The sequence below is a fragment of the Hyla sarda genome, chromosome 8 (genome assembly GCF_029499605.1).
Source record: "Hyla sarda isolate aHylSar1 chromosome 8, aHylSar1.hap1, whole genome shotgun sequence".
Lineage (NCBI taxonomy): Eukaryota > Metazoa > Chordata > Amphibia > Anura > Hylidae > Hyla > Hyla sarda.
In genome coordinates, this window is record NC_079196.1 from 39,040,183 (window position 1) to 39,067,303 (window position 27,121).

Genomic DNA, 27,121 nt, shown 5'->3' on the forward strand with positions numbered 1-27,121 from the left:
AGAGGAGCCGGAGAGAAAAAACGCTTCGTGCGAACAAAGTCCATATCCAGGCGGAGCTCCAGACGCCATCCGGAAGAACGCATGTCAATGCGAGTGGCTAGATGAATGAGTTCATGTAGGTCAGCAGGAGTCTCTCGTGCGGCCAGAACATCTTTAATGTTGCTGGATAGGCCTTTTTTAAAGGTCGCGCAGAGAACCTCACTATTCCAGGACAACTCGTAAGCAAGAGCACGGAACTGAATGGCGTACTCGCCAACGGAAGAAACACCCTGGGCCAGGTTCAGCAGGGCAATCTCGGCTGAAGAAGCTCGGGCAGGTTCCTCAAAGACACTTCGAATTTCCGAGAAGAAGGAGTGTACAGAGGCAGTGACGGGGTCAATGCGGTCCCAGAGCGGTGCGGCCCATGACAGGGCTTTTCCGGACAGAAGGCTGACTACGAAAGCCACCTTAGACCTTTCAGTAGGAAACTGGTCCGACATCATCTCCAAGTGCTGGGAACATTGCGAAAGAAAGCCACGGCAATACTTAGAGTCCCCATCAAATTTGTCCGGCAAGGACAGGCAGAGGCTAGGAGTGGCCACTCGCTGCGGAGGAGGTGCAGGAGCTGGCGGAGGAGAAGATTGCTGGAGAAGTTGCGACTGAAGTTGGTGCGAAATGGTGGACATTTCCGACAGCTGACGGGTTAGAAGGGCGATCTGACGGGCTTGCTGGGCTGCCACCGTGGTTAGGTCAGCGACAACTGACAGAGGAACTTCAGCGGGATCCATGGCCGGATCTACTGTCACGATGCCGGCTGGCAGGTAGTGGATCCTCTGTGCCAGAGAGGGATGGCGAGGACCGCGCTAGTGGACCGGTTCTAAGCCACTACAGGTTTTCACCAGAGCCCGCCGCAAAGCGGGATGGTCTTGCTGCGGCGGTAGTGACCAGGTCGTATCCACTAGCAACGGCTTACCTCTCTGGCTGCTGAAGATGCTGAAGATAGGCGCGGTACAAGGGAGTAGGCAGAAGCAAGGTCGGACGTAGCAGAAGGTCGGGGGCAGGCGGCAAGGATCGTAGTCAGGGGCAACGGCAGGAGGTCAGGAACACGGACTAGGAACAGACAGGGAAACGCTTTCACTAGGCACAAGTGCAACAAGATCCGGCAAGGAAGTGCAAGGGAGGAGGTTAGATATAGTCAGGGACCAGGTGGGAGCCAATTAAGCAAATTGGGAAGATTGGGCCAGGCACCATCATTGGTGCACTGGCCCTTTAAATCGCAGAGACCCGGCGCGCGCGCGCCCTAGGGAGCGGGGCCGCGCGCGCCGGGACAGGACCGAGGGAGAGCGAGTCAGGTAAGAGACCTGGGATGCGATTCGCGAGCGGGTGCGTCCCGCTGTGCGAATCGCATCCCCAACGGCCATGACAGAGCAGCGCTCCCGGTCAGCGGGAGTGACCGGGGAGCTGCAGGAAGAAAGACGCCGTGAGCGCTCCGGGGAGGAGCGGGGACCCGGAGCTCTAGGCGTAACAAGTTCTTCTCCCTGTCCTCCCACTTATCGCCAGAGTTGTGACGCAGCTGGTTCTCAGCTGTTTTCTCCAACTCCGTTACCTCACAACGATCATCTCCTGTCACGGATCCAGTTACAGTGTTTCTCCCTTCATTATTTCCTAAAAATTTTTTATATACAGTGTATTTTCTATACTCTTCCTATATTTTCAACACTACAGTGTTAATAATTTCATTAATATATATTTTTAAATATATATATATATATATATATATATTTATTATTTTCTCCTCAAGTTTATTAACCCTTGCTGACTAGTCCACAGATATGAATACTGAGGAGAATATTGTTGCTCCCACTGATGTGAGAGAATATACTTTTATAAATGAGGAATATGTACAAAATATGATTTCTAAATCTATGCATAAGACTGTAGATTCAGCTATTCAGGGAGCTATATCTACCCTACAGGAATCCATTTCTAAATCTGTATCTCTGGCAGTCTCCAAGGCGATTCCTATTCGCCAAGATCCTTCTACTCCTTCTGATCTTTTTTGGTCAGCGGAGGAATCAACCTCTCATATGGTCAAGGGTTTTAAACCCAAAAAAGCCTCAAAAAAGAGACATCACTGTCATGACGACCCTTCCTCTCCTCAACCTAAAAAGATGGCTAAGGGTCAAGTTAAAAAAGTTAATGACAGCCGCCATAATAAATGCGGTAAAAAACTTGATGGCAGATCTTCCCATCACAAACCCTCAGTCCGTGAGGAAGTTTCTACGAAATGGACATCTAAATCCTCATACAGACAAAAACCTAATTCATATGTCGATTCCAGTCAGACCTCAGATACTGACACTGACTCCTCTTCAGAGGACCATGACTCCCAATTCGAGGAAGTATCTCATTCAGATGAAAATGAGGCTGTGTCTGTACAAGACACTAATGAGGAGACTATATTGGATAGTGCCGGCAATCCGTACTTTAATCCAATTCATGTCACTCACCCCCGTTCAGGGGAATGGGTACCACACCCTAATGTGGCTAAATACGTTCAATCGTGTTTTAAAAAACCTTTAGATAAAAAGGATAGAAACAAATTAAGAGCGGAATGTCCCAGACCTTCCCTCCCCGACATCACTACATCGACCCCTGACATTGACCTAACTTTGGTTAAATTTCTAGCCAAATCAGGGAAGAATCCAAAGAAAGGTTTGGATCGGTCTCTAAAATCCTGCCAAGACAAACTTATTGATATTTTAGGTCCATTGACAAAAATCATGACCCTCTCTGAGGAAGCTCTCTCTTCTAATACACCCATTGATTCCCATATTCTCCATGGGTGGATCCAAAGGGCATTATGCTTTTTTGGTAATGCCAATTCAGCCTTATCATCTGAAAGAAGGCGATCCATTTTACTAAAACTGGATCCCCAACTTACCCATTTGGCCCCACAAGAGCCGGGACCCTCTAAGGACGGATTACTTTTTGGTGATTCTTTTATTAAAGAACTCAACAAATACGTAGGATTATTTTCAAGCCTTGATAAGGCTCAAAGCTCTATTAAAAAAGTTTTTCAACCCAAGGTTTTCTCTAGGGCTGGGAAAGGCAGGGGTCGCTTTCCCAGCCGCAATACTCAAGATAGACAACAGTTTAGAGGCCCCCCTTCATCCAAATCTGCTGTACCATCAGGATCATACACTTCGGGGACGTATTCTTCAAACCCCTTCTTCCCCTATCGTGGAAGACCATGGCGGACCAGAGGCTCCGGAGGATTCCATAAAACCAGACCCTCTTCAGGTAAGCTTTCCTCCTTCTTTTCTCTCTCAGATTCCTCTAGGAGGCAGAATAACCCATTTTTTCCAGACTTGGTCTATGATCACCACGGACTCTTGGATCTTAAATACGGTAAAAGGTTATCAGATAGAGTTTCTCTCTCCTCCTTTTCAAACTCATCTTCCTCACCCTATCCATGTTTCGAATCAAGATCAAACTCTTATAGATTTAGAAATTCAAGAACTTCACTCAAAAAATGCCATCATTCCCATAGACTCCCCTTCTCAGGGTTTTCTCAGCAACCTTTTTCTGGTCAAAAAGAAAGATGGGGGTTTCAGACCAGTCATAAATCTAAAATCCCTCAACGCATTTGTGAAATATCATCACTTCAAGATGGAGGGCATTCATCTTTTAAGAGATCTTCTCCTTCATGGGGATTGGCTCATCAAGATAGATCTCAAGGATGCCTATCTTACAGTTCCTATTCATCCCTCCTTCCAACCTTATCTCCGATTTTCATGGAAGAATCTAATATGGCAATTCACTTGCCTTCCATTCGGCCTAGCTTCGGCTCCTTGGTGTTTCACCAAACTGATGAAACCAGTAGTGGCTCTTCTTCGAAGCCGAGGTGTTCGTCTGATCATTTATTTAGACGATATACTGATCATGGCTCAATCTCTCAATCTCATTCATCTACATATTCATTGGACTCTTTCTCTCCTAACGGATCTAGGATTTATAATAAATTTCAAAAAATCCATATTGACCCCTTCAAGGGAAGTAGAATTTTTGGGATTTATGGTGAATACCAACCTAGACATATTATGTCTCCCATCGAGACGATTGAAAACAATTCGGAGAGAAATTCATTCAGTTCTGAACAAGAATCTTATTTCTTTGAGGAACATTGCCAGAATCGTGGGTCTTTTAGCTGCTTCTATACAAGCTATTTTTCCAGCCCCTTTACATTACAGGGCTTTACAACGTCTCAAAATCCAACACCTTCAGAATGGTCTGGGGTACTCAGACTCCATTGCTCTTACTCCAGAAACGAGAGAAGAATTGATTTGGTGGCTTCATCATCTGGAATCTTGGAATGGGAAAGCAATTTTCCATCCATTTCCAGATTTTTCCATCGAATCGGATGCAAGCCTTCTAGGCTGGGGTGCCCGTTGTGGACATATCTCCACTGGTGGGAAATGGTCCTCACAAGAATCCACTCTTCATATCAATTGTCTGGAACTTCTAGCCGGCTTCTTTGCACTCAAGAGTTTTGCCAAAGAAAAATCCGATTGTTGTATTCTTCTCCGGATGGACAATATTGCGGCTGTGCAATATATCAACCGTCTAGGAGGTACAAAATCGAAACTTCTGGCAGATATCACCAAAGAATTTTGGCACTTCTGCCTAGACAGGAACATTGTCCTCAAGGCAGAATATTTACCTGGTCTTTCGAACAGTATTGCGGATTGGAATTCTCGTTATCTTACAGATGCCAGCGATTGGCATCTGGATTCTTCAATTTTTTCGGTTATCAACACGCTTTGGGGTCCTTTGTTTATAGACCTCTTCGCTTCTCGTTTAAATCGCCAACTCCCTCTATTCTTCAGTTGGCGTCACGATCCAGAAGCATTAGGCGTAGATGCCCTCATGCAATCTTGGCCTTCAGAAATCCTATACGCCTTTCCTCCATTTTCTCTTCTTCCCAGAGTTCTCCTACATATTCGTTCCCAGAAATCGAAAGTAGTGTTGATAACTCCTTGGTGGCCGTCCCAAGCATGGTTCCCTCAACTTCTAGGTATGACGATAGACTTCCCTCGAATCATTCCCATGTCTCCCACAATCCTTCTGGATCCTTCCGGGAACCCTCATCCTCTGGTTCTATCGGAAACATTATCTCTAATCGCCTGGCTTGTGTCAGGGGATTCCCGTTTGATCAGGGACTTTCACAATCATCTAGAGATATCCTTTCAGATGCATGGGCACCAGGCACCAAATCTGCTTACAGATCTGCCTGGAAAGTTTGGTCTCATTGGTGCTCACAACGGGATTTGGATCCCGTTCACTCATCTTTGAGCGATATTTTAAATTTCCTTTCATTTTCTTTTGACATGGGAAAAGCATATCGTACGATTAATGTTTATCGATCAGCCATATCTTCCAACCATTCCCTTATTGATTCTTTACCTGTTGGTAAACACCCTATAGTCTGCAGACTTTTAAAGGGCATTCGTTTTCGCAGACCTCCTCTTCCTAAATATACATCTACTTGGGATGTTTCCATTGTTTTGTCCTTCCTTGAATCTTTAGGTTCCAACGAGAATCTGCCTTTAAAAAGTCTATCTTTGAAACTTTCTATGCTTCTATGCCTTATATCTTGCAAAAGAGTTTCTGATGTCAAGGCTTTGGATCTCTCCCATAGGTCTTTTTCTCCTCAAGGAGTTTTATTTCACATTTATAGACGTACAAAAACAAATCTTCATACAGTTTTTTATCCCTCTTTTCCTCATAACACCAATCTTTGTGTTGTTCAATGCTTACAAACATATGAAAATAGAACACACTCTTTACGCCTTCCTTCTTCTTCTCAACTTTTAATTTCCTATTGTAGACCTCATCTTCCTGTTTCTTCAGCCACTATAGCCAGATGGATCAAACAAACTATGACTTTGGCGGGTATTGACACCTCTGTTTTCGGTGCCCACTCTACCAGGGGTGCTATATCTACCAAAATCATTCAATCCGGAGGTTCTCTTTCAGATCTTCTGAAAGCAGCAAATTGGTCATCAGAATCAACTTTTAAGACTTTTTATTTCCGTCCTTCTTCTCATGTTTCTATGTCAGTTTTTTAGAGTTGTAATATAGCTTTAAACATGCATAATATGAGCCTCCGTCTTTCAATAAAATTGGAGATTTTCCTAGTCTAGATGACGGAAAATATGGATTTTATTAAAGACAGGAGGCGAATATTATCCCTCCCTTTAACCCTCCCTACTTACCTTTGTTCGGTTTTTTCTTAATGTATTTCAGCCTAAATGGAAGATTCCGGTCTCCCCACGTGGTCAAAATTTCGACTCGTTACTCTACACCCTGACTTACAAGTTCAAGTTTTACATTTGAAGTTTTTTGATGTTCGTCTTCTATACTCCTCGCGACAAGAAAGAGGAATAACAGTTGGTGTGAACGGACTTTATCACCTATAACCCATTCTGATTGGTTGATATTGGACTACCTTACACCTATGTTTGGTTACACTAAAAAGTTTTCTTCACTTTCTGTATGTTTTAACCCTTGCTGCTGTGGGCTAAATTAAAGAAAGATAAGCATAATATTCGCCTCCTGTCTTTAATAAAATCCATATTTTCCGTCATCTAGACTAGGAAAATCTCCAATTCTAAGAGTCAAGTTTTCCAATAGGATCCCCGCTTTTGAAACATGGATACATTTTGTTGAAAGGATCAATCTATTTAAATATATTAAATCCCAAGGTTCAAAGAAAGGTATGCGTAATTATATGAAATCTTGGGGGAAATATTATAATCACACAGCCAGGCAAGTTTTGTAAGAAGTTTTGAAAATAGTTTAATAGTATTTACTTTATTGTTTTTCTTTTCTCTCTCCCCCAGGGGTTGGGCATGGTTGGGGTCGGAGGGGGTTTAGGATAATAAGGTGAATCAAGTCGTGCGTATATTTGTACTTTTGGTTGTTAAAACATAAGATATAAAATTATAAGTGGTAATAGAGTTTGTATGTTGAAATTATAAATAAAAATAAATTTTAAAAAGGGTGTGCTATTATGCAGGAGCTGCCACTGATTTGTTTTTCAACAGTAAATATTGATATTCAATTGCAAGAAAAAAATTCAAGAACCATTTGGAATTACCTGATGTCCCGTACCTGGATGCTGATGACACGGAGCAGGTAGTGGATCCTCTACCTGTGTGGCTGATGACTCGGACCGAATCGAGGAGCGTAGTCTAAGGTGCCGCTGGTCTTCACCAGAGCCCGCCGCAAGGCAGGATGGTTTTGCTGTGGCAGGCGGCACCCAGGTCACTACCCCCGATACGGCTCGACCACACAGGTACTGGGCAAGGCGAGGTACAGGAGGATGAGACAGAGGCGTAGTGAACGTAGCAGAAGGTCAAGGCAGGCGGCAAAGGTTCGTAGTCAAAAAATGTAGCAAGGAAGTCTGGTAACATGGGTAGGCAAAACAGGCAATGGGCACTGAAGATCCGGCAGGGATGTGTGGGAGGTGCAGGGATTTATAATGTAGTGTTCAGGTGCACTTACTAATTATGGGCGCATTGGCCCTTTAAATTTCAAAGCTCCGGCGCGCGCACACCCTAAGGGACGGGGACGCGCGTGTCGAGGCTGAGACGAAGCAGCAGCAGGAGTGGAAGTGGGTAAGTGACGGGCCGAGATTTGCATGCGGGCGCGTCCCGCAATGCGAATCCCGGCTCTGCCGGTGACCGGGGACACGGGGCTACTGCGCTCACGGCCGGTGCTAACCGCCGGAGTGCAGTATGTAACAGTACCCCCCATCTTTGGTCTCCTCCTCCTTTTATGACTCAAGAATATTTTGAGAAGATCCTGATCCAGGATGTTATCTTGTGGCTCCCAGGACCTCTCCTCAGGACCGAATCCCTCCCAATCTACCAGGAAGAAAAGTTTACCTCTGACAAGTTTGGAGTCCAGAATCTCTCGGACAGAATAAACATCTGAGGTACCAGAGATGGAAGTGGGAGAAATGTTCTTCTTGGTAAAGCGATTATAGATAACTGGTTTTAGGAGGGAATTTGGGATCCGGAGGGAGGAAGGCAGATGTAGCGAATAAGCCACTGGGTTTAAACGTCTCTTGACCTTGAAAGGCCCCAAAAAGCGTGGGCCCAGTTTATAGGAGGGTACTCTGAAGCGGATTAATTTTCAAGACAACCACACTTTGTCTCCAGGGGAAAATTCAGGAGGAGGACGCCTTTTTTTGTCCGCTTGACATTTCATTTGTGTTGTGGCACGAAGAACGGAGAGCCGAGTCTTCTTCCAGATGGTGGTAAAGTTCCGCACTAGTTCATCTGCCATAGGGACACCGGAGGGAGTTGACAAGGGCAGAGGCGGACGAGGATGAAGTCTATAGACTACATAAAAAGGTGAAGTTCCAGTGGATTCGGTATCCCTATGGTTGTATGAAAATTCGGCCCAGGGTAGAAGGTCAGACCAGTCGTCTTGGCGAGCGGAGACAAAGTGGCGAAGATAATCTCCCAAAATCTGATTCACCCTTTCAACTTGTCCATTAGACTGGGGGTGATAGGCAGAGGAGAAATCCAACTTAACTTTGAGCCGTGAGCAGAGTGCTGTCCAGAATTTTGAGACAAACTGGACTCCCCGGTTAGAGACTATATGTGTTGGCAATCCATGGAGGCAGAAAATATGAGTAAGGAATTGTTTGGGAAGTTGAGGTGAGGATGGTAACCCAGGCAAAGGTACAAAATGTGCCATCTTAGAAAATCGTTCCACCACGACCCAGATGACAGTATTGCCACAGGAAGAAGGGAGATCCGAATAAAGTCCATTGCAATGTTGGACCAGAGCTGTTCAGGAACAGTTGGGGGGCAAATTCTGAAAACCTGCTGGTGCTGTGGAAATAAGACGATCCGGAGAGACAATGTGTTGCAGATGAGGTCCCTGATCTTGTACCTCAGTAGATCTAGATAAGGCATCAGCCAGAAGATTCTTTTCTACAGGACGAAAATTAATGAGGAAGTTAAACCTGGAGAAGAACAGGGACCAGCGAGCCTGATGTGGGATGAGGCGATCGGCTGACTCGAGATAAAGCAAGTTCTTGTGATCCGTATAGATGGTTATGGAATGCACAGAGCCCTCTAAGAGATGACACCATTCCTCCAAGGCCAACTTAATAGCCAGGAGCTCACGGTCTCCTATAGTATAATTCTTTTCCGCTGGAGAAAAAGTATTCGAGAAGAATCCGCAGGTCACAATCTTACCCTTGTAAGATCTTTGTGTCAGAACTGCTCCTGCACCGACCAAAGACATATCCGCCTCCAAAATGAATGGCTTGTCCGGATCAGGTCTTGACAACACCGGAGCGGAAGCAAAGGCAGACTTAAAGGAGTAGTCCAGTGGTGAAAAACTTATCCCCTATCCTAAGGATAGGAGATAAGTTTGAGATCGCGGGGGGTCCGACCGCTGGGGCCCCCTGCGATCTCTCTGTACGGGGCCCCGGCTCTCCGCCGAGATAGCGGGTGTCGACCCCCGCACGAGGCGGCGGCCGACACGCCCCCTTAATACATCTCAATGGCAGAGCCGGAGATTGCCGAAGGCAGCGCTTCGGCTCTGCCATAGAGTTGTATTGAGGGGGCGTGTCGGCCGCCGCCTCGTGCGGAGGTCGACACGCCCCCTTCCCGCGGGCTGTCGGGGCTCCGTACAGGAGATCGCAGGGGGCCCCAGCGGTCGGACCCCCGCGATCTGCAACTTATCCCCTATCCTTAGGATAGGGGATAAGTTGCTCACCACTGAGTCACCACTGGACTACTCCTTTAAGTTCTTTGAAGGCCTTTTTGGCCTCTAGAGTCCAGACCTTAGGATTGGCAGTTTTTTTTTGTTAGTGATACGATGGGGACGGCCATGTGGTATAGCCAGGTGGAATAGTGGGGAATAAACTGGCGATAATAATTGGCAAAGCCAAGGAAGCGTTGTATTGCTTTCAGTCCTGTAGGCTGAGGCCACGCCAGTACAGCGGATAACTTGTTAGGATTAATTTGAAGCCCTTGACTGGTAACAATATATCCTAGAAATGGAAGGCTGGTCTTGACAAAAGAACACTTTTCAAGTTTTGCGTAGAGTTGGTTGTCACGAAGACGCTGCAATACTTGACGGAGATGGAGACGATAAGTGTGGAAGTTTGGAGAATAGATGAGGATGTCATCTAAATAGACAACGACACAGGAGTAGAGCAGATCCCGAAATATGTCATTGACAAACTCCTGGAAGACTGCTGGAGAATTGCATAGTCCGAAAGGCATAACAAGATACTCAAAATGCCCGTCTCGAGTATTAAAGGACAACTGCAGCGCAATATACACTTGTAGATAGGGGATAAGTGTTTGATCGCGGGGGGTCAGACCGCTGGGACCCCCCGAGATCTCCCTAACGGGGCGCCGCCATTAGCGCTCATAGTGAGCGCTAAGGCATGTAGCGTCGACCTAGAGGTAATACAGGTTGAGGACTAGACGAGGATTCCAATTTGGTATGTGTATACAGTAATAGTTGCAGTACGGAACCCAGCGAAGAAGTTCTCTGGTTTTCCAATTCAGCTGTGGAGCATGGAGCTGCAACCATGGTAGACCAAGCAAGAGAGGTGAAGTACAGTGTGGAAGAATGTAGAAAGACAAATTCTCTTTATGCAGGAATCCGACATCAACCTGCATCAACAGAGGTTCAGTGTGGTAAAGCACGGTCCAGTCCAGTTTTCTCCATTGACCGTAGAGATGTAAAGGGGCTTCTGGAGGCGGAAGACTGCCAGACGATACTTATGCACTAAGGAAGCATCAATAAAGTTTCCCGCAAAGCCAGAGTCCAGGGAGGCCAGAACTGAGAGGGTCTCTTTGGAAGGAAGAAGAAGCTGGACCATCATATTTAAGCGTGGAGAAGAAGGATTCACACCTATGGAGGCCTCTCCTACATAGCCTAGGTGCAAGCGTTTCCCTGCGGCTGAGGGCGTGGAGGAAAATCTTTAAGGAAGTGGTCTGCACTGGCGCAGTATAGACAAAGGTTTTCGGTTCTTCTGCGTGTCCTTTCCTGCAGGGTCAGGCAAGACTGATCCACTTGCATAGTCTCCACAGCGGAAGGCAACGAAGCAGCGCCGAGATCATGCAGATTCCCTTTCTTGTCTCAGTTCCTCACATCGCTCGGAGAACCGGATATCGATCCGGGATGCCAATTGTATCAGCTCATTCAGGGAGGCTGGCAATTCCCAGGCAGCGAGGACATCTTTAATTTGACTCGACAGACCTTTCTTAAAAGTAGCGCAGAAGGCTTCGTTATTCCAGGACAACTCCGACACCAAGGTTCGGAACCGGATGGCATACTCGCCAACTGTGGAGTTGCCCTGGAAGAGACTTAGCAGAGCCGACTCAGCAGAGGAAGCACGGGCAGGTTCCTCGAAGACAGTGCAAAATTCCGTCAGGAATGCCTGGAGATTTGAAGTGATGACATCATTGCGATCCCATAGCGGAGTTGCCCATAGCGAAATTTCCAGACAGGAGACTGATGACGAAGGCCACCTTTGCACGTTCCGTGGAGAACTGCTCCGCCATGAGCTCAATGTGCATGGAGCACTGTGTTACGAAGCCTCGACAGAACTTGAGATCCCCCTCATATTTTTCAGGAAGAGACAAGCAGAGTCTGGTCCTGGAGGAGACTGCAGCAGCGGGTGGCTGTACTGGAGCAGGAGGAGGAGGCTGTGGCAGCGGTGGTTGCTGCTGAGCAGATAACAACTGCTGCATCCTGGTGGATAGCTGGTTAAACTGCTGTGCCTGCTGGGCCAACTGCTGAGACTCGAGTGCCACAATAGATGCAAGATCTGAGTTGTCAGGCAGAGGAACCCCAGTTGGATCCATGGCTGGATCTTGCTGTCACGTACCTGGATGCGGATGTCACGGAGCAGGTATTGGATCCTCTACCTGTGTGGTTGATGACTCGGACCGAATCGAGGAGCGGAGTCTATTGTGCCGCTTCACCAGAGCCCGCCGCAAGGCAGGATCAATTTGCTGCGGCAGGCGGCACCCAGGTCGCTACCCTCGATACGGCTCAACCACACAGGTACTGGGCAAGGCGAGGTACAGGAGGATGAGACAGAGGCGTAGTTAATGTAGCAGAAGGTCAAGGCAGGCGGCAAAGTTTCATAGTCAAGGAAGTCTGATAACACGGGTAGGCAAAACAGGCAATGGGTATGCTTTCTTGAGCAATGAGAACCAAGCCCAGTTTAGGAGAAAGCGGGGATCTCAGAAATATTGGTGCACTAAAACACATTTGCAGGTGAAATGGACCAAGATTACTTCACAACTGTTGTGTACATCTCGTTTGCAGTTATAAAGGAAACATTTGGTGGCAGTGATCACAGCTAAAGGGGTATCTGCATGTTATTACATTAAATTCAAGTGGTCACTTACTTTTTTTCCTTGCACTCTTGGATGTGTACCCAATGTTAGACTGTAAGTTAGATGTCTATAGTTGTGACTTATACAACATAGACCACATTTCATTAGCATTGAATGTAGAAATCCAGGTCATGCCAAAAGGGCGAGCTTACCTTTTCTTGCAACTGTAGATGGATATTTATCTTAGTAAAATGTAAGTTAAAGGGGTACTCTGGTGCCCCATGTTCCGAACACTTGGATCGGGCGGCGGAGGTCGTGACATCATGGCCATAGGCCCTTGTAACGTCACAGCATGCCCCTCAATCACAACCCTTGCCGCCCGCACCCAGAGTTCTAAATGAAAGCCGGGTGCTGCACAAACATCGCAGGGTTCCCAGTTGAGGGACTCCAGCGATCAGAAATCTTATCCCCTATCCTTTGGATAGGGGATAAGATGTCTAGGGGCGGAAAACCCCTTTAAGCTGTGATTGGCTGCAATGGGAAAATCACTCCAGACAGATTAATGAATTTAGGCCATAGTTTTTTGACCTGAAATCCTTGCTCATTGTGACCTGACAAGTCCTGTGGATGGTGTTACTCGGTGATTGGCAGTCTTCCTTGTGTAAGAATGCAATTCTAGCTGTAAAAGAGCACTGGAAAAGAACTAAGAGATCCTTAAAGTATTATGTATTTTGTGAAATAAAACAAATGACAGATGCAGTATAACAGCAACAAGACACTTGTACCTTTAATTGTATGCTTGTGGACGCTAATTTCTTGGCTTCAGTCAGTGCGTGCAGTTGTTGGTAGTCAACAGGTTTGTATTTAGAACTGCCAAATCCATTCTTCATGCGAACCACTAAATCTCCTGGTCCAAAGAGATGAACAGAGAAAAACAAACACTATGTACATTAAAACAGACAGCTTAAAAGGAATATGTCATCAGAAAATGACCTTTTGTTAAAAACAAGTTTTTGAGTTCTTTATAAGAATGTTTGCCATTTATATTTTGGCATTTTATAAAATTATCCTGAAATTCAAGGTTACCTTTTCTCATCATGACATAGTGTTAAAGGGGTACTCTGGCGTTTCCCCTATCGAGGGTACTCTGACTTATCCCCTATCCAGGCCCCCTCCATGCATCTCTATGGGAGCGGAGGAGATACACGAGCGCAGTACTCATGTATCTTTGGCACTCCCTTAATGATGCATGGAGGGGGCATGTCGTATACTTTTACAGTCATGGCCATAAATGTTGGCACCCCTGAAATTTTTCATGAAAATTAAGTATTTCTCACAGAAAAGGATTGCAGTAACACATATTTATTCCCTTTTGTGTGTATTGGAACTAAACCAAAAAAGGGAGGACAAAAGCAAATTGGACATAATGTCACACCAAACTCCAAAAATGGACTGGACAAAATTATTAGCTTTTTGTGAACTAGTATTTCCTGGTTGAGTTTTGTTTTTTTGACTACAAATCCCACAATGCCATCTTCCTCTCTCCCACAAATCAGCCACCCCACCCATTGCAACATAAATGAGCTGCATCCATTCAAATCAGTGTGGTTTTCAATCAGGGTGCCTACAGCTGTTGCAGTAGTTGCAGATTGATCCCTCCACCCATTGAAGCAGACAGGGTCCCTGTCATCAGCTGACTAGTTAGTCAGGTCTCGGCCGCATTGCAAGCTGGGAAAAATCCGAGACAACAGTAATTTTGTATGCTGGTAAAAATAAATATTGGGAGTTTTAGCTTTGTCACTTACTGTAATCTATGGAGTACTTTCAGAGTTACGGGCGTTTATTCATCTAATACTAATGCGCTGCTCTGTGCAATAGAGGAGGGAAGCCAGATAGCTGAGCTCCCCTGCCTCCTCAATATTCACTACCTGGCCTGCCCCCGGGATGATGTCACAAGGTGAGAGTCTGCTGGGGATGCGCGTTATGCAGAACGCTCTACCCCGACAGGCTCGTAAAGACATTTGAATATTAATCACGGTGGCAGGCCAGACACTGCATAAGGAGGAGGCAGGGGAGCTTGGCAAGCCAGCTCCCTGCCTCCATTTTGTGAAGTGCAATAGGAATAAAAGAATTACCGGCCATAACCCGGAAACCACTCCACAGATTAAAGCAAGTAATGACTAAAGCTTTTCCCCGCAGTATAACCCAGGTTGACAGTTTCTCTTTAACCCCTTTTAGGTACTTGTACGCCCTGGTCCCATTTCTGCGGTTTGAAGCGTGCTCGCGGGCTGAGCACGCTTCATACCTGGTGGGTCCCGGTTGCTACGAGCAGCCAGGACCCACGGTTAATGTGGGGCATCGTCGATCAAGCCAATGCCCGGCATTAACCCTTTAGACGCTGCGAATGGGGTTAACTTTGCCAGTTAGCTCAGGGCAGCTGATCGGAACATCCGCGGCGAAATCGCGGGTCCCGATCAGCTGAGTGGAAGGCTGGAGGCCCTAACCTGCCTCCTTGTAATCCGTTCGCTCCGCTGAGTTTGAATCCCCCCTCTTTTTTTCCCATTTTTTAAATAAAATAATGTAATAACAAAAAACATAATCATATGTATCACTGCATGCGTAAATGTCCGGTTGATGGGGTACACGTAAAAAAAAAAACAAAGGCCAAAACTGTGAATTTTTTATCACTTTATATACCATAAAAAAAAGTCCATTCAGAATAAAAATGGTACTGATCACGGCACAAAAAATTAGCCCTCATATAGCCCTGTATGCAGAAAAATTAAAAAGTTATACCGGTAGGGGTCAGAAGATGACGATTTTAAACATACTAATTTTGGTACATGTACCGTAGTTATAATTTTTTTAAAGTAGTAAAATAAAATAAAACCTACATAAATTGGGTATCCCTGTTACCGTATGGGCCTACAGAATAAAGACAAGGTGTCATTTTTTATGAAAAGTACACTGGGTAGAAACGGAAGACCCCAAAAGTTACAAAATGGCGTTTTGTTTTTTTTCGATTTCACCCCACAAATATTTTTTGGTTTCACCGTAGATTTAGATACTAAATGATCATTATCATTCCAAAGTACAATTGGTGATGCAGAAAACAAGCCTTTGTATGGGTGGGTCTGTAGGGGCAATATTGAAAGTGTTATGATTTTAGAATGGGAGGAGGAAAAAACGAAAGTTCAAAAATAAAAATTGGCCTGGTCCAGGGGTACTCCAGTGCAAAAAAAATTTTTTTAAATCAGCTGGTGCCAGAAAGTTAAACAGATTAAATTACTTCCATTTAAAAATCGTAATCCTTCCAGTACTTATTAGCTGCTGTATGCTCCAGAGGAAGTTGTGTAGTCCTTTTCTGTCTGACCACAGTGCTCTCTGCTGACACCTCTGTTCATGTCAGGAACTGTCCAGAACAGGAGAGGTTTGCTATGGGGATTTGCTCCTGCTCTGGACAGTTCCTGACACGGACAGAGGAGGCAGCAGAGAGCACTGTGTTCAGACTGAAAAGAACTACACAACTCCCTCTGTAGTATACAGCAGCAGATAAGTACTGGAAGGATTAAGATTTATAAATAGAAGTAATTCACAAATCTGTTTAACTTTCCAGCGCCAGTTGATTTTAAAAAATTTGTTTTCCACCGGAGTAACCCTTTAAGGCCAAAATGGCCTTGGTCCATAAGGGGTTCAAAACTTGAGTGCATTTCTGTGTACACAATGGCCCTCATTTACTTAGAAAATCGGGTTGTAAGTCTATGTTGCTTTCTTACCCGACTGCTTTTTTCCCCTGGTATTTATTATTATGTCGCATCCTGTTTGTCGCACGTGGGTTTTGGTTTCCAACTCCTCTGAGTTGTCGGGAAAAAATCCACAACAATTCAACAAATTCGGGTTGGAAACCTTTATAAATACGTGGGAAAGCTCAGAAATGTCGGGTTACGCCCCTTTTTCGGGTTTGGGAGAATCCACATCGGGTCCGTCGGGAAAAAATGACGCATCATGTCGCAGACTGGCGCAGACAAAGATGCTACAAAAAAAAACGACAAAACAAGTCGGGTTTAGAATAGTAAATGAGGGTCATTGACTTTAAGAACTAATGATCTGCTTGTATAGTACCAAGGTTTACACAACTGGGGTTGCAACGAGGTAGAGATTCTTAGAAGGCTCCATTCTGAACCTCGCCTGCAAGAAGCAACACTCTTTCAAGTCTCCATTTGAAGAAAGTCGTCTGGGAAAGGTGGATCGTGTTCAAAGAAAGAGATGTTATTTTTATATACTTGTTGCAAATTTCAGTCTTCTTACGAGCCCGAGGGACAAATACGCTGCGGCGATCAATCAACAGCATTCAGGTTCACACTGCCGAAAACCCTGAATGCCGACACTGTTTACATGAACTGCTTGAGTTTTTCTTTATATGAGAATTTCGCAACCAGGGTGCCTCCAGCTGTTGCAAAACTACAACTCCCAGCATGCCCGGACAGCCAACGGCTGTCCGGGCATGCTGGGAGTTGTAGTTTTGCAACAGCTGGAGGCACCCTGGTGAGTAAACACTGCTTTATATGTATTCTTTTAAAATAAAGGTCTGCATTTATTGTTTGCTTTACAGATACACAATAATGGACTACTTCAGACTCCCTAATGAATAATCCGCTGCACCGTGCTTTTTGCTAGGCAGCGGCCGAAATATGTTTGGCCCATTGCTTAGCAACGTCAGACCTTGCCAGCGGGTGATACGAACTGATGTCCACTTTTTATGCGCAAGGACTGGCTGCTTCTATCCATAAGCATTGTAACCACTTTTAGTCCAGTGCTGGAGACAGGGCACAAATGGCACCAGAGAGACCGCATTAAATTAGATATATAATTACCTACGTATGTTTTAACCTTTTTATATGGGTTTTCTGGGGAGGAAATTTTTACAAATTCTTTATAACTGCCCCAGGAGCTGCAAAAAAAATAAAAAAAATTAAAAAAATAAAACTAATTTGTTTTCATTTGGGAGCCAGCAAAAAAATTAGGAGCCAGGATTTTTTTTTTTTTTTTTAAATGAACAAAGTTCTGTTTTTAGCAACAAGAACAACAGATCATAAATGTACACATAAGGAACACTAGAACCAAACAACAGAGGCATTTAACCCCTTCATGACCCAGCCCATTTTCACCTTCATGACCTGGGCATTTTTTGAAAATCTGACCACTGTCACTTTAAACATTAATAACTTTGGAATGCTTTTACTTATCATTCTGATTCCGAGATTGTTTTTTCGTGGCATATTCTACTTTATGTTATCGGTAAAATTTCACTGATATTTGTATCCTTTCTTGGTAAAAAATCTAAAAATTTCATGAACATTTAGAAAATTTAGCATTTTTCTAACTTTGAAAGTCTCTGCTTGAAAGGAAAATGGATATTCCAAATAAATTACATATTGATTCACATATACAATATGTCTACTTTGTGTTTGCATAAAAAAATTGACAAGTTTTTACTTTTGGAAGACACCAGAGGGCTTCAAAGTTCCGCAGCAATTTTCCAATTTTTCTCAAGATTTTCAAAATCGTAATTTTTCAGGGCCCAGTTCAGGTTGGAAGTGGATTTTAAGGATCTTCATATTAGAAATACCCCATAAATGACCCCATTATAAAAACTGTACCCCCCAAAGTATTCAAAATGACATTCAGTAAGTGTTTTAACCCTTTAGGTGTTTCACAGGTATAGCAGCAAAGTGAAGGAGAAAATTCTAAATCTTCATTTTTTACACTCGCATTTTCTTGTAGACCCAATTTTTTAATTTTTACAAGGGGTAAAAGGAGAGAAATCGCCCTAAAATTGGTAACCCAATTTCTCTTGAGTAAGGAAATACCTCATATGCGTATGTAAAGTGTTCGGCGGGCGCAGTAGAGGGCTCAGAAGGGAAGGAGCGACAAGGGGATTTTGGAGAGTGAGTTTTTCTGAAAGGGTTTTTGGGGGGCATGTCCCATTTAGGAAGCCCCTATGGTGCCAGAACAGTGGACCCCCCCCCCCCCACATGTGACCCCATTTTGGAAACTATACCCCTCATGGAATTTAATAAGGGGTGCAGTGAGCATTTACACCCCACTGGCGTTTGACAGATATTTGAAATAGTGGACTGTGCAAATCAAAAATTTTATTTTTCATTTTCACAGACCACTGTTCCAAAAATCTGTTATACACCAGTGGGGTGTAAATGCTCACTGCACCCCTTATTACATTCCGTGAGGGGTGTAGTTTCCAAAATGGGGTCACATGTGGATATTTATTGTTTTGCGTTTGTCAGAACTGCTGTAACAATCCGCCACCCCTGTGCAAATCGCCTCAAATGTACATGGTGCACTCTCCCTTCTGGGCCTTGTTGTGCGCCCCCAGAGCACTTTGCGCCCACATATGGGGTATCTCCGTACTCAGGAGAAATTGCGTTACAAATTTAGAGGGTCTTTTTTTCCCTTTTACCTCTTGAAAATGAAAAGTATAGGGCAACACCAGCATGTCAGTGTAAAAAATTTTTTTTTTTTACACTAACATGCTGGTGTAGACCCCAACTTCACCTTTTCATAAGGGGTTAAAGAAGAAAAAGCCCCCCAAAATTTGTAAGGCAATTTCTCCCGAGTACGGCGATACCCCATATGTGTCCCAAAACTGTTGCCCTGAAATACGACAGGGTTCCAAAGTGAGAGAGCGCCATGCGCATTTGAGGCCTGAATTAGGGATTTGCATAGGGGTGGACATAGGGGTATTCTACGCCAGTGATTCCCAAACAGGTTGCCTCCAGCTGTTGCAAAACTCCCAGCATGCCTGGACAGTCAATGGCTGTCCGGCAATACTGGGAGTTATTATTTTGCAACAGCTGGAGGCTCCGTTTTGGAAACAGTAGCGTACCAGACGTTTTTCATTTTTTGGGGGGAGGGGGGCTGTGTAGGGGTATGTGTATATGTAGTGTTTTTTACTTTTTATTTTAGGTTAGTGTCAGTGTAGTGTAGTGTTTTTAGGGTACAGTCACATGGGCAGAGGTTCACAGCAAGTTTGCCGCTGGAAGTTTGAGCTGCAGCGCAAAATTTGCGCCATCTCAAACTTGCAGCACTCACTGTAAACCTCCGCCCATGTGAGTGTACCCTGTACATTCACATTGGGGGGAGGGGGCAAACATCCAGCTGTTGCAAACTCCGAGCATGCCCTTTGGCTGTCCGTGCATGCTGGGAGTTGTAGTTTTGCAACAGCTGGAGGAACACTGGTTTGGAAACACTAAGTTAATAAACTTTCAAGTGTTTTGCAACCAAACTTAGTGTTTCCAAACCAGTGTGCCTCCAGCTGTTGCAAAACTACAACTCCCAGCATGCATGGTCTGTCAGTGCATGCTGGGAGTTATAGTTTTGCAACAATTGCAACAGCTGAAGGCACTGAGGTAGGAAACGGACAATGTTTCCCAACTAGTGTGCCTCCAGTTGTTGCAAAACTACAACTCCCAGCATGCCCAGACTGCCAAGGCATGCTGGAAGTTGTAGTTCGGCAATATCTGAAGGATCAGATGTTGCCGAACTACAACTTCCAGCATGCTTGGGCAGTCTGGGCATGCTGGGAGTTGTAGTTTTGCAACATCTGGAGGTCCACAGTTTGGAGACCACTGTATAATGGTCTCCAATCTGTGCTCTTCCAGATGTTAGAGAACTACAACTCCCAGCATGCCTGGACAGACTGAGCATGCTGAGATTTGTAGTTTTGCAACATCTGGAAGAGCACAGATTGGAGACCATTATACAGTGGTCTCCAAACTGTGGATCTCCAAATGTTGCAAAACTACAACTCCCAGCATGCCCAGAAAGCCAAAGGCTGTCTGGGCATGCTGGGAGTTGCAGTTTTGAAACTCTCAGAGGCAGCAGTGAGATCGTTTTACGGCGATCTCACTGCTGCCAATGAAGATGCCGCCCTGCTGCCGGAAACTCACCTCCGGGACGCAGCGCAGCCGGGACCACACGGAGGACGCCGGGATCGCACGGAGGACGCCGGGACCGCTCGGGACACCGCTCGGACGGGTAAGTGACACCGGGGGACGGGTTAGGGACACTTAGCAGAGCAGTGTGTGTCCCGATCCCCGTGATCGGAACTCACACACCGCGCTGCTAAGTATTCTGATAGCGAAACGCTGCTATCAGCTAGTCAGATTTGATCAGCTGATAGCAGCGATCGCTGGGGGGGTGAGGGATGAAACCCCCGTGGTCGCACGGTAAGATGGCTGGCTATCAGTGATAGCCACCATCTTTCCGGGCGCTGCGGGATGCCGCGAGTAGCGGCAGTAATGTCCATGACGTACCTGTATGTCATGGGTCGGGAACACCTTGCCACCCATGACGTACAGGTATGTCATAGGTCGGGAAGGGGTTAAAGGGGTTATCCCGGGAAAAACTTTTTTTTATATATATCAACTGGCTCCAGAAAGTTAAACAGATTTGTAAATTATTTCTATTAAAAAATCTTAATCCTTTCAGTACTTATGAGCTGCTGAAGTTGAGTTGTTCTTTTCTGTCTAAGTGCTCTCTGATGACACCTGTCTCGGGAACTGTCCAGTGTAGAAGCAAATCCCCATAGCAAACCTCTTCTACTCTGTGCAGTTCCCGAGACAAGCAGAGATGTCAGCAGAGAGCGCTGTTGCCAGACAGAAAAGAACAACTCAACTTCAGCAGCTGATAATTATTGAAAGGATTAAGATTTTTTAATAGAAGTAATTTACAAATCTGTTTAACTTTCTGGAGCCAGTTGATATAAAAAAAAGAGTTTTTCCTGGAATACCCCTTTAAAGCGATACTGTCCTAAAAAAAAAAAAAAAAAAAGCTATGACATGTTGATCAGACATGTCAAAAATTGTTTTTAATGACAGAAACGCTTTAAAGGGGTACTCCGGTGGGAAACAAATGTTTTCAAATCAACTGGCTCCAGAAAGTTATACAGATCTGTATATTAATTCTATCTAAAAATCTTAATTCTTCCAGTACTTATCAGCTGTTATATGCTCCAGAGGTAGTTGTATAGTTTATTTCAGTCTGACCACAGTGCTCTCTGCTGACACCTCTGTCCATGTCAGGAACTATCCACAGTAGGAGCAAATCCCCATAGCAAACATCTCCTGCTCTGGACAGTTCCTGATACGAACAGAGGTGTCAGCAGAGAGTACTGTGGTCAGACTGGAAAGAACTACACAACTTCCTCTGGAGCATACAGCAGCTGATAAGTACTGGAAGGATTAAGATTTTTTAAATAGGAGTAATTTACAGATCTGTATAACTTTCTGGCAACAGTTCATTTGAAAACACCGGAGTACCCCTTTAAGCTACGTAGATAATGAGAACATTCAGTTCTACATATTAGTGTTTATATCTGTTCATCTTCTTATTGACCCTATCTGGCAATCTTATCCTCGTTATTGGCCCTTTTTATCAGGATTTTGACTTTTCATTGTCCCTGTCCCCCATGTACCTGTTCCTTTTATTATTGCCAATGTCACACTTGTGTCAGCAGCTCTTATTATTGCAGCGTCACTACTATATCTGCAACTATTATTGTGCTTGTCCCTTTTGTACATGCTATTGTTCGGCATGCTTGTATCGGCCCCTTATTACTACCCATGTCACTCTTGTATTTGCATCTTAATATTGCCTCTATCAAAGTATCTGCCCTTTTTATTACTGCCCCTGTTTCTGTTGAATTTGCTCTTTAATATTGCCTCTGTCACCCTTATATCTACCCTTATTATTGGTCACTCCTATTATTGCCTCCTCATACTAAAAAAGTATTTCCCACAAAGGGTTGCAAAACTACAACTCCCAGCATGCCCGGGCACCCAAAGGCTGTCTAGGCATGCTAAGTGTTGTAGTTTTTCAACACACTGGTTTGGAAACACTGCACTTGTACCTTCCCTGTCTTCTTGGCCCCTGCTGTCACACTAACCTGGTCGCTTCACCCAGTCATGCCCCCATACACTCCTGTCCCTGTGCACCATCGCATCATGCCTTCTCAGAATGTAAAAGTACATCTTGCACAGAACTTACAAAGGTCTTCAGAAGGCCTCTGGCTGTCATCAAATTGGCATCCTAAAATTATATTGCTGAGGGATCAATCAGACATGTGATAGGGCTGGCAACTGTCAAAATGCTGCCTAAATGCCATGGTCATAGTTGCCTACGGCAGGCTGTAATAGTACATTTTTCATGGCAGTCAAAGACAGGGCTACAAGTTGTCAAATTACCGCCTAGATGCCATGGTAGTTATTGCCCATGGCATCTATGGGTAAAATGACCTGATATTGCCAGTCAATGATGGTGAGTGGTGTAAACTCTCTAAGCACAAGTCTGCTGTAAATGTATGGCAGACATTGCCCAGAGTTAATATTGCATATTCACTGGGGCCAGGCATGGGCATAGCTATGCCTATATCTCTGCCACTTAGGAAAACATCAATGTTATACAGTGGGGATCAAAAGTTTGGGCACCCGAGGTAAAAGTTTGTATTAATGTGCATAAAGAAGCCAAAGAAAGATGGAAAAATCTCCAAAAGGCATCAAATTACAGATTAGACATTGTTATAATATGTCAACAAAAGTTAGATTTTATTTCCATCATTTACACTTTCAAAATAACAGAAAATAAAAAAATGGCGTCTGCAAAAGTTTGGGCACCCTGCAGAATTTATAGCATGCACTGCCCCCTTTGCAAAGCTGAGACCTGCCAGTGTCATGGATTGTTCTCAATCATCATCTGGGAAGACCAGGTGATGTCAATCTCAAAGGTTTTAAATGCCCAGACTCATCTGACCTTGCCCCAACAATCAGCACCATGGGTTCTTCTCAGCAGTTGTCTAGAAATCTGAAACTGAAAATAGTTGACGCTCACAAAGCTGGAGAAGGCTATAAGAAGATAGCAAAACATTTTCAGATGTCAATATCCTCTGCTCGGAATCAAATTAAGAAATGGCAGTCATCAGGAACAGTGGAAGTTAAAAGCAAGATCTGGAAGACCAAGAAAAATATCAGACAGAACAGCTCGCAGGATTGTGAGAAAAATAATTCAAAACCCACGTTTGACTGCACAATCCCTCCAGAAAGATCTGGCAGACACTGGAGTTGTGGTACACTATTCCACTATAAAGAGATACTTGTACAAATATGGTCTTCATGGAAGAGTCATCAGAAGAAAACCTCTTCTATGTCCTCACCACAAAAATCAGCATTTGAACTTTGCAAATTAACATGCCTGATGCATTTTTTGGAAACAAGTTCTGTGGACCGATGAGGTTAAAATTTTTGGCCAGAATGAGCAAAGGTACGTTTGGAGAAGAAGGGGAACAGAACCTCTGTCCAACTGTTAAGCATGGGGGTGGATCAATCATGCTTTGGGGTTGTATTGCAGCCAGTGGCACAGGGAACATATCACAAGTAGAAGGAAAAATTGATTCAATATAATTTCAGCAAATTTTGGATACTAACTTGATGCCATCTGTGAAAAATCTGAAGATAAAGAGAGGATGGCTTCTACAAAAGGATAATGATCATAAACACACCTCAAAATCCACGGGGGATTACATCAAGAGGCGTAAACTGAAGGTTTTGCCATGGCCCTCACAATCTCCTGATCTCAACATAATTGAAAATCTATGGATAGACCTTAAAAGAGCAGTGCGTGACAGACAGCCCAGAAATCTCAAAGAACTGGAAGACTTTTGTTAGGAAGAATGGGCAAAGATACTTCAAAGAAGAATTGAAAGACTCTTGGCTGGCTACAAAAAGCGTTTACAAGCTGTGATACTTGCCAAAGGGGCAGTACAAGATGTTAACTCTGCAGGGTGCCCAAACTTTTGCAGATGCCATTTTTTTGTTTTCTGTTATTTTGAAAGTGTAAATGATGGAAATAAAATCTAACTTTGTTGACATATTATAAGAATGTCTAATCTGTAATTTGATGCCTTTTGGAGATTTTTCCATCTTTCCTTGGTTTCTTTATACACATTAATACAATTTTTTACCTGGGGTGCCCAAACTTTTGATCCCCACTGTCAATGGTTAATCAGTCAATGACTGAGGCGGTCACCACTATAGCCAGTGACTGTCTGAGCTGGTATTTTCTGTGTCAAGAAGAGATAAGTGAGCGCTGGGCAGCTGGGAATTGCACCGATGGGGAATCAACACCAGATGAGTACAATTTTTTTTAGCCCTTCCTGAAGACGATTAGAAATAATTCTTGGGATAACCTCTAATCCCAAATCAAAGCACATATAGCAGCATTTAAAGAAGTACTGAGGTGCAGTACAACTTATGCCCTATTCACAGGGGATAGGTGTCTGATCACGGGTGGTTCAATTGCTGGGACCCCCGCAATTTCCTGCTTGGCACCCCGGCTCTTCCAAGGAACTTAGCGTGTTAACTACCTTACGAAGCGGTGGCCAACAAGCCCCCTCCATGTATTTCTAAGGGAGAGCTGGAGACACCCGAACGCTGTATCTCTGGCTCTCCCATAGAGATACAAGGAGGGCAGAAGCTCAGTGCAGGGGTCGACGCGCTCCATTCTTGGGGAAAGCCGAGGTGCCGTGCAGGGGATCGCAGAAGGTCCCAGCGGTCAGAACCCTGCGACCCCTTATACCCCTTTGGATAGGGGATAACTTGTACTGCACCACAGTACTCCTTTAAAGAGTACCTGCCACCATCTCCATTTATATTATGCTGCTGGTATGTTGCGCTTTTCATTATCTGCCCCCCACAGTTTTTCTTTTTCATTTTTGCCCAGTATTTCCTTCATAATCCTCTTTCAAAGCTTGCTCTCTGCAGGCAGTGTTCAATGTAGCTGAGGTGCGCCATGCAGCGTAGACCGCGCTCGCTCCCGTCTGTCTGATTGACAGACAGGAAGCTGCGCTGTGCTCGTCAGTGTCCAGGCTGCACTATGAGAGTTAGGATTCATGAGTCTGAACTCTATAAGAGACTTACGGCCAGGACATGTAGTCATAATAAATATATAAATATACATTTTCTTAATGACATGGTATTTGAAAGTTGTTTTTAATACATTAACAACATATAAAAAGTTTTTCGTGATGACAGGTACTCTTTAACGTAAATCCTACAATCAAGAATACAAATCAGTGTAAAACTGGAGCAATGATTTCAAAACTACAGTCAAGAAAAGACTGAAAAAGTATACTATACCACTGTCTCTGCTCCTGTTCGTTGTTACAAATGATCGGACGTCTCTGCCAGTCATGTCTGTAAATGAATGAAAAGCGGAGATTAATAAAAGCAACATCGGGGAGTAATACTCTACTCAACACCATTTCAAAGACTGTGTCCTCCCACATCTATGGTCTCATTACATAACATTATATGATAAAATCTATACAATCATTTCTATGTATTAATCTATAGAATATATATTCGCTCGGCTTTGAAGATGTGAATTTAATTGTGCCGCTAACACTTTTCGGGAGGTCTGTGTGGATCTTGGCCTCCGTATATTCACTGTGCTCATCAATAATATTTATGTGCTCATCATTTTCAGCAGAGAAGACATTTACTGTGTTCCTGTAATGAGTCTGATGGTGGAGTCGGCAGTAATACCGCACACTGTATGATTGAAAGGGAAAGTTCATGTTTCATTGTTGTCCCACATACCTAGTACCTCACTATACAGGTTCTCATAGTAAGGTCTAGAAGTTCAGTTCCAAGTCTTGGAGACTGCGTGAGTTTTATGACATAACTGCATCCCTTTATACAGGAAATACTGCAACTATCATTAAAGGGGTTATCCACCATAAGCAACTATAAGCACAATAACCAACCTACCAGAGACTAATGTACATGCTTAGGAAGGATCTGTGCTTGTCTTGGGGATAAATGGCTATGTTGTGAGATTACATAACGCTGCCTATCTTTTTGTGAATTGGGAATTTCCTGTTGGAGTTCTTTCTCTCAAACTACACATCCCATAGTTCCTTGTTTGTAAGTGTGAGGTCACTTTCCTCCCTCCCACACATCAGCCATCCCACCCATTGAAACACAAATGAGTTGCATTTCATTCAAAAGACCAGTGTTTTCTAACCAGGATGCCTCTAGCTGTTGCAAAATGATCTCTCTCCCACCTAACAGTTGCTCCACAGATTGAAGCAGGACAGGCTCCCTTTGCACACCTGACTAGTGATGTCATGTCTCAGCCACACTGCAACCTAGGAAAACCCAAGACCTGTTTTGTGTGCTGTCAATAATAAATATTGGGGCGATAATCACAACAGGTGCAGACACAATATTATGAACTACACTAACTTTACAGCCCCTGTAGCATAGTCAAATAAAAAAAAATCCCGAAATACCCCTTTAAGGGTAGGGTAACATTTAGTGGATACACAACGTATTTCACACTGCACAAAATCCACTGCGCTGCAGGAAATCCTCTGTGTATTCTGTTATGAGAAGACACACAGGGTTACATGAAAGCAATATCCAAACCTCACTGAACACAGAGAGCTGCTGCGGGTAGCCCTGTTTGTCTGCTTATAGAAGAATGCACATCGTATTTCCCGCTGTGCAGTGGATTTCACGTGAAATATGCTGGGTATACGCTATTAGGGGCCGGAGCATAGTGATGTCACGGCTCTGCCCCCTCATGATGTTACGGCCCGCCCCCTTAATGCAAGTCTATGGGAGGGGGCGTGATGGCTGCCACGCCCCCTCCCATAGACTTGTATTGAGGGGGCG

General features: G+C 44.4%; 1 protein-coding gene across 8 annotated transcripts in view; it reads right to left on the reverse strand.

The window, feature by feature from the left end:
• The window catches only part of CCDC148 (coiled-coil domain containing 148), a 250,848-nt gene that overhangs the window by 179,284 nt on the left and 44,443 nt on the right, over positions 1-27,121 (reverse strand). For 4 of the 8 annotated variants that reach the window (XM_056535041.1, XM_056535042.1, XM_056535043.1 and 1 more), the window contains 2 exons: positions 25,580-25,636; positions 13,157-13,278 (listed from right to left, as the gene is read on the reverse strand). In XM_056535041.1, coding sequence (XP_056391016.1) covers positions 13,157-13,278; positions 25,580-25,634 — 177 coding nt within the window. In that variant the 5' untranslated portion in view covers positions 25,635-25,636. Of the gene's footprint in view, positions 1-13,156; positions 13,279-25,579; positions 25,637-27,121 lie in introns of those variants that run through there. The other 4 variants (XM_056535045.1, XM_056535046.1, XM_056535040.1 and 1 more) reach the window with 2 other exon arrangements.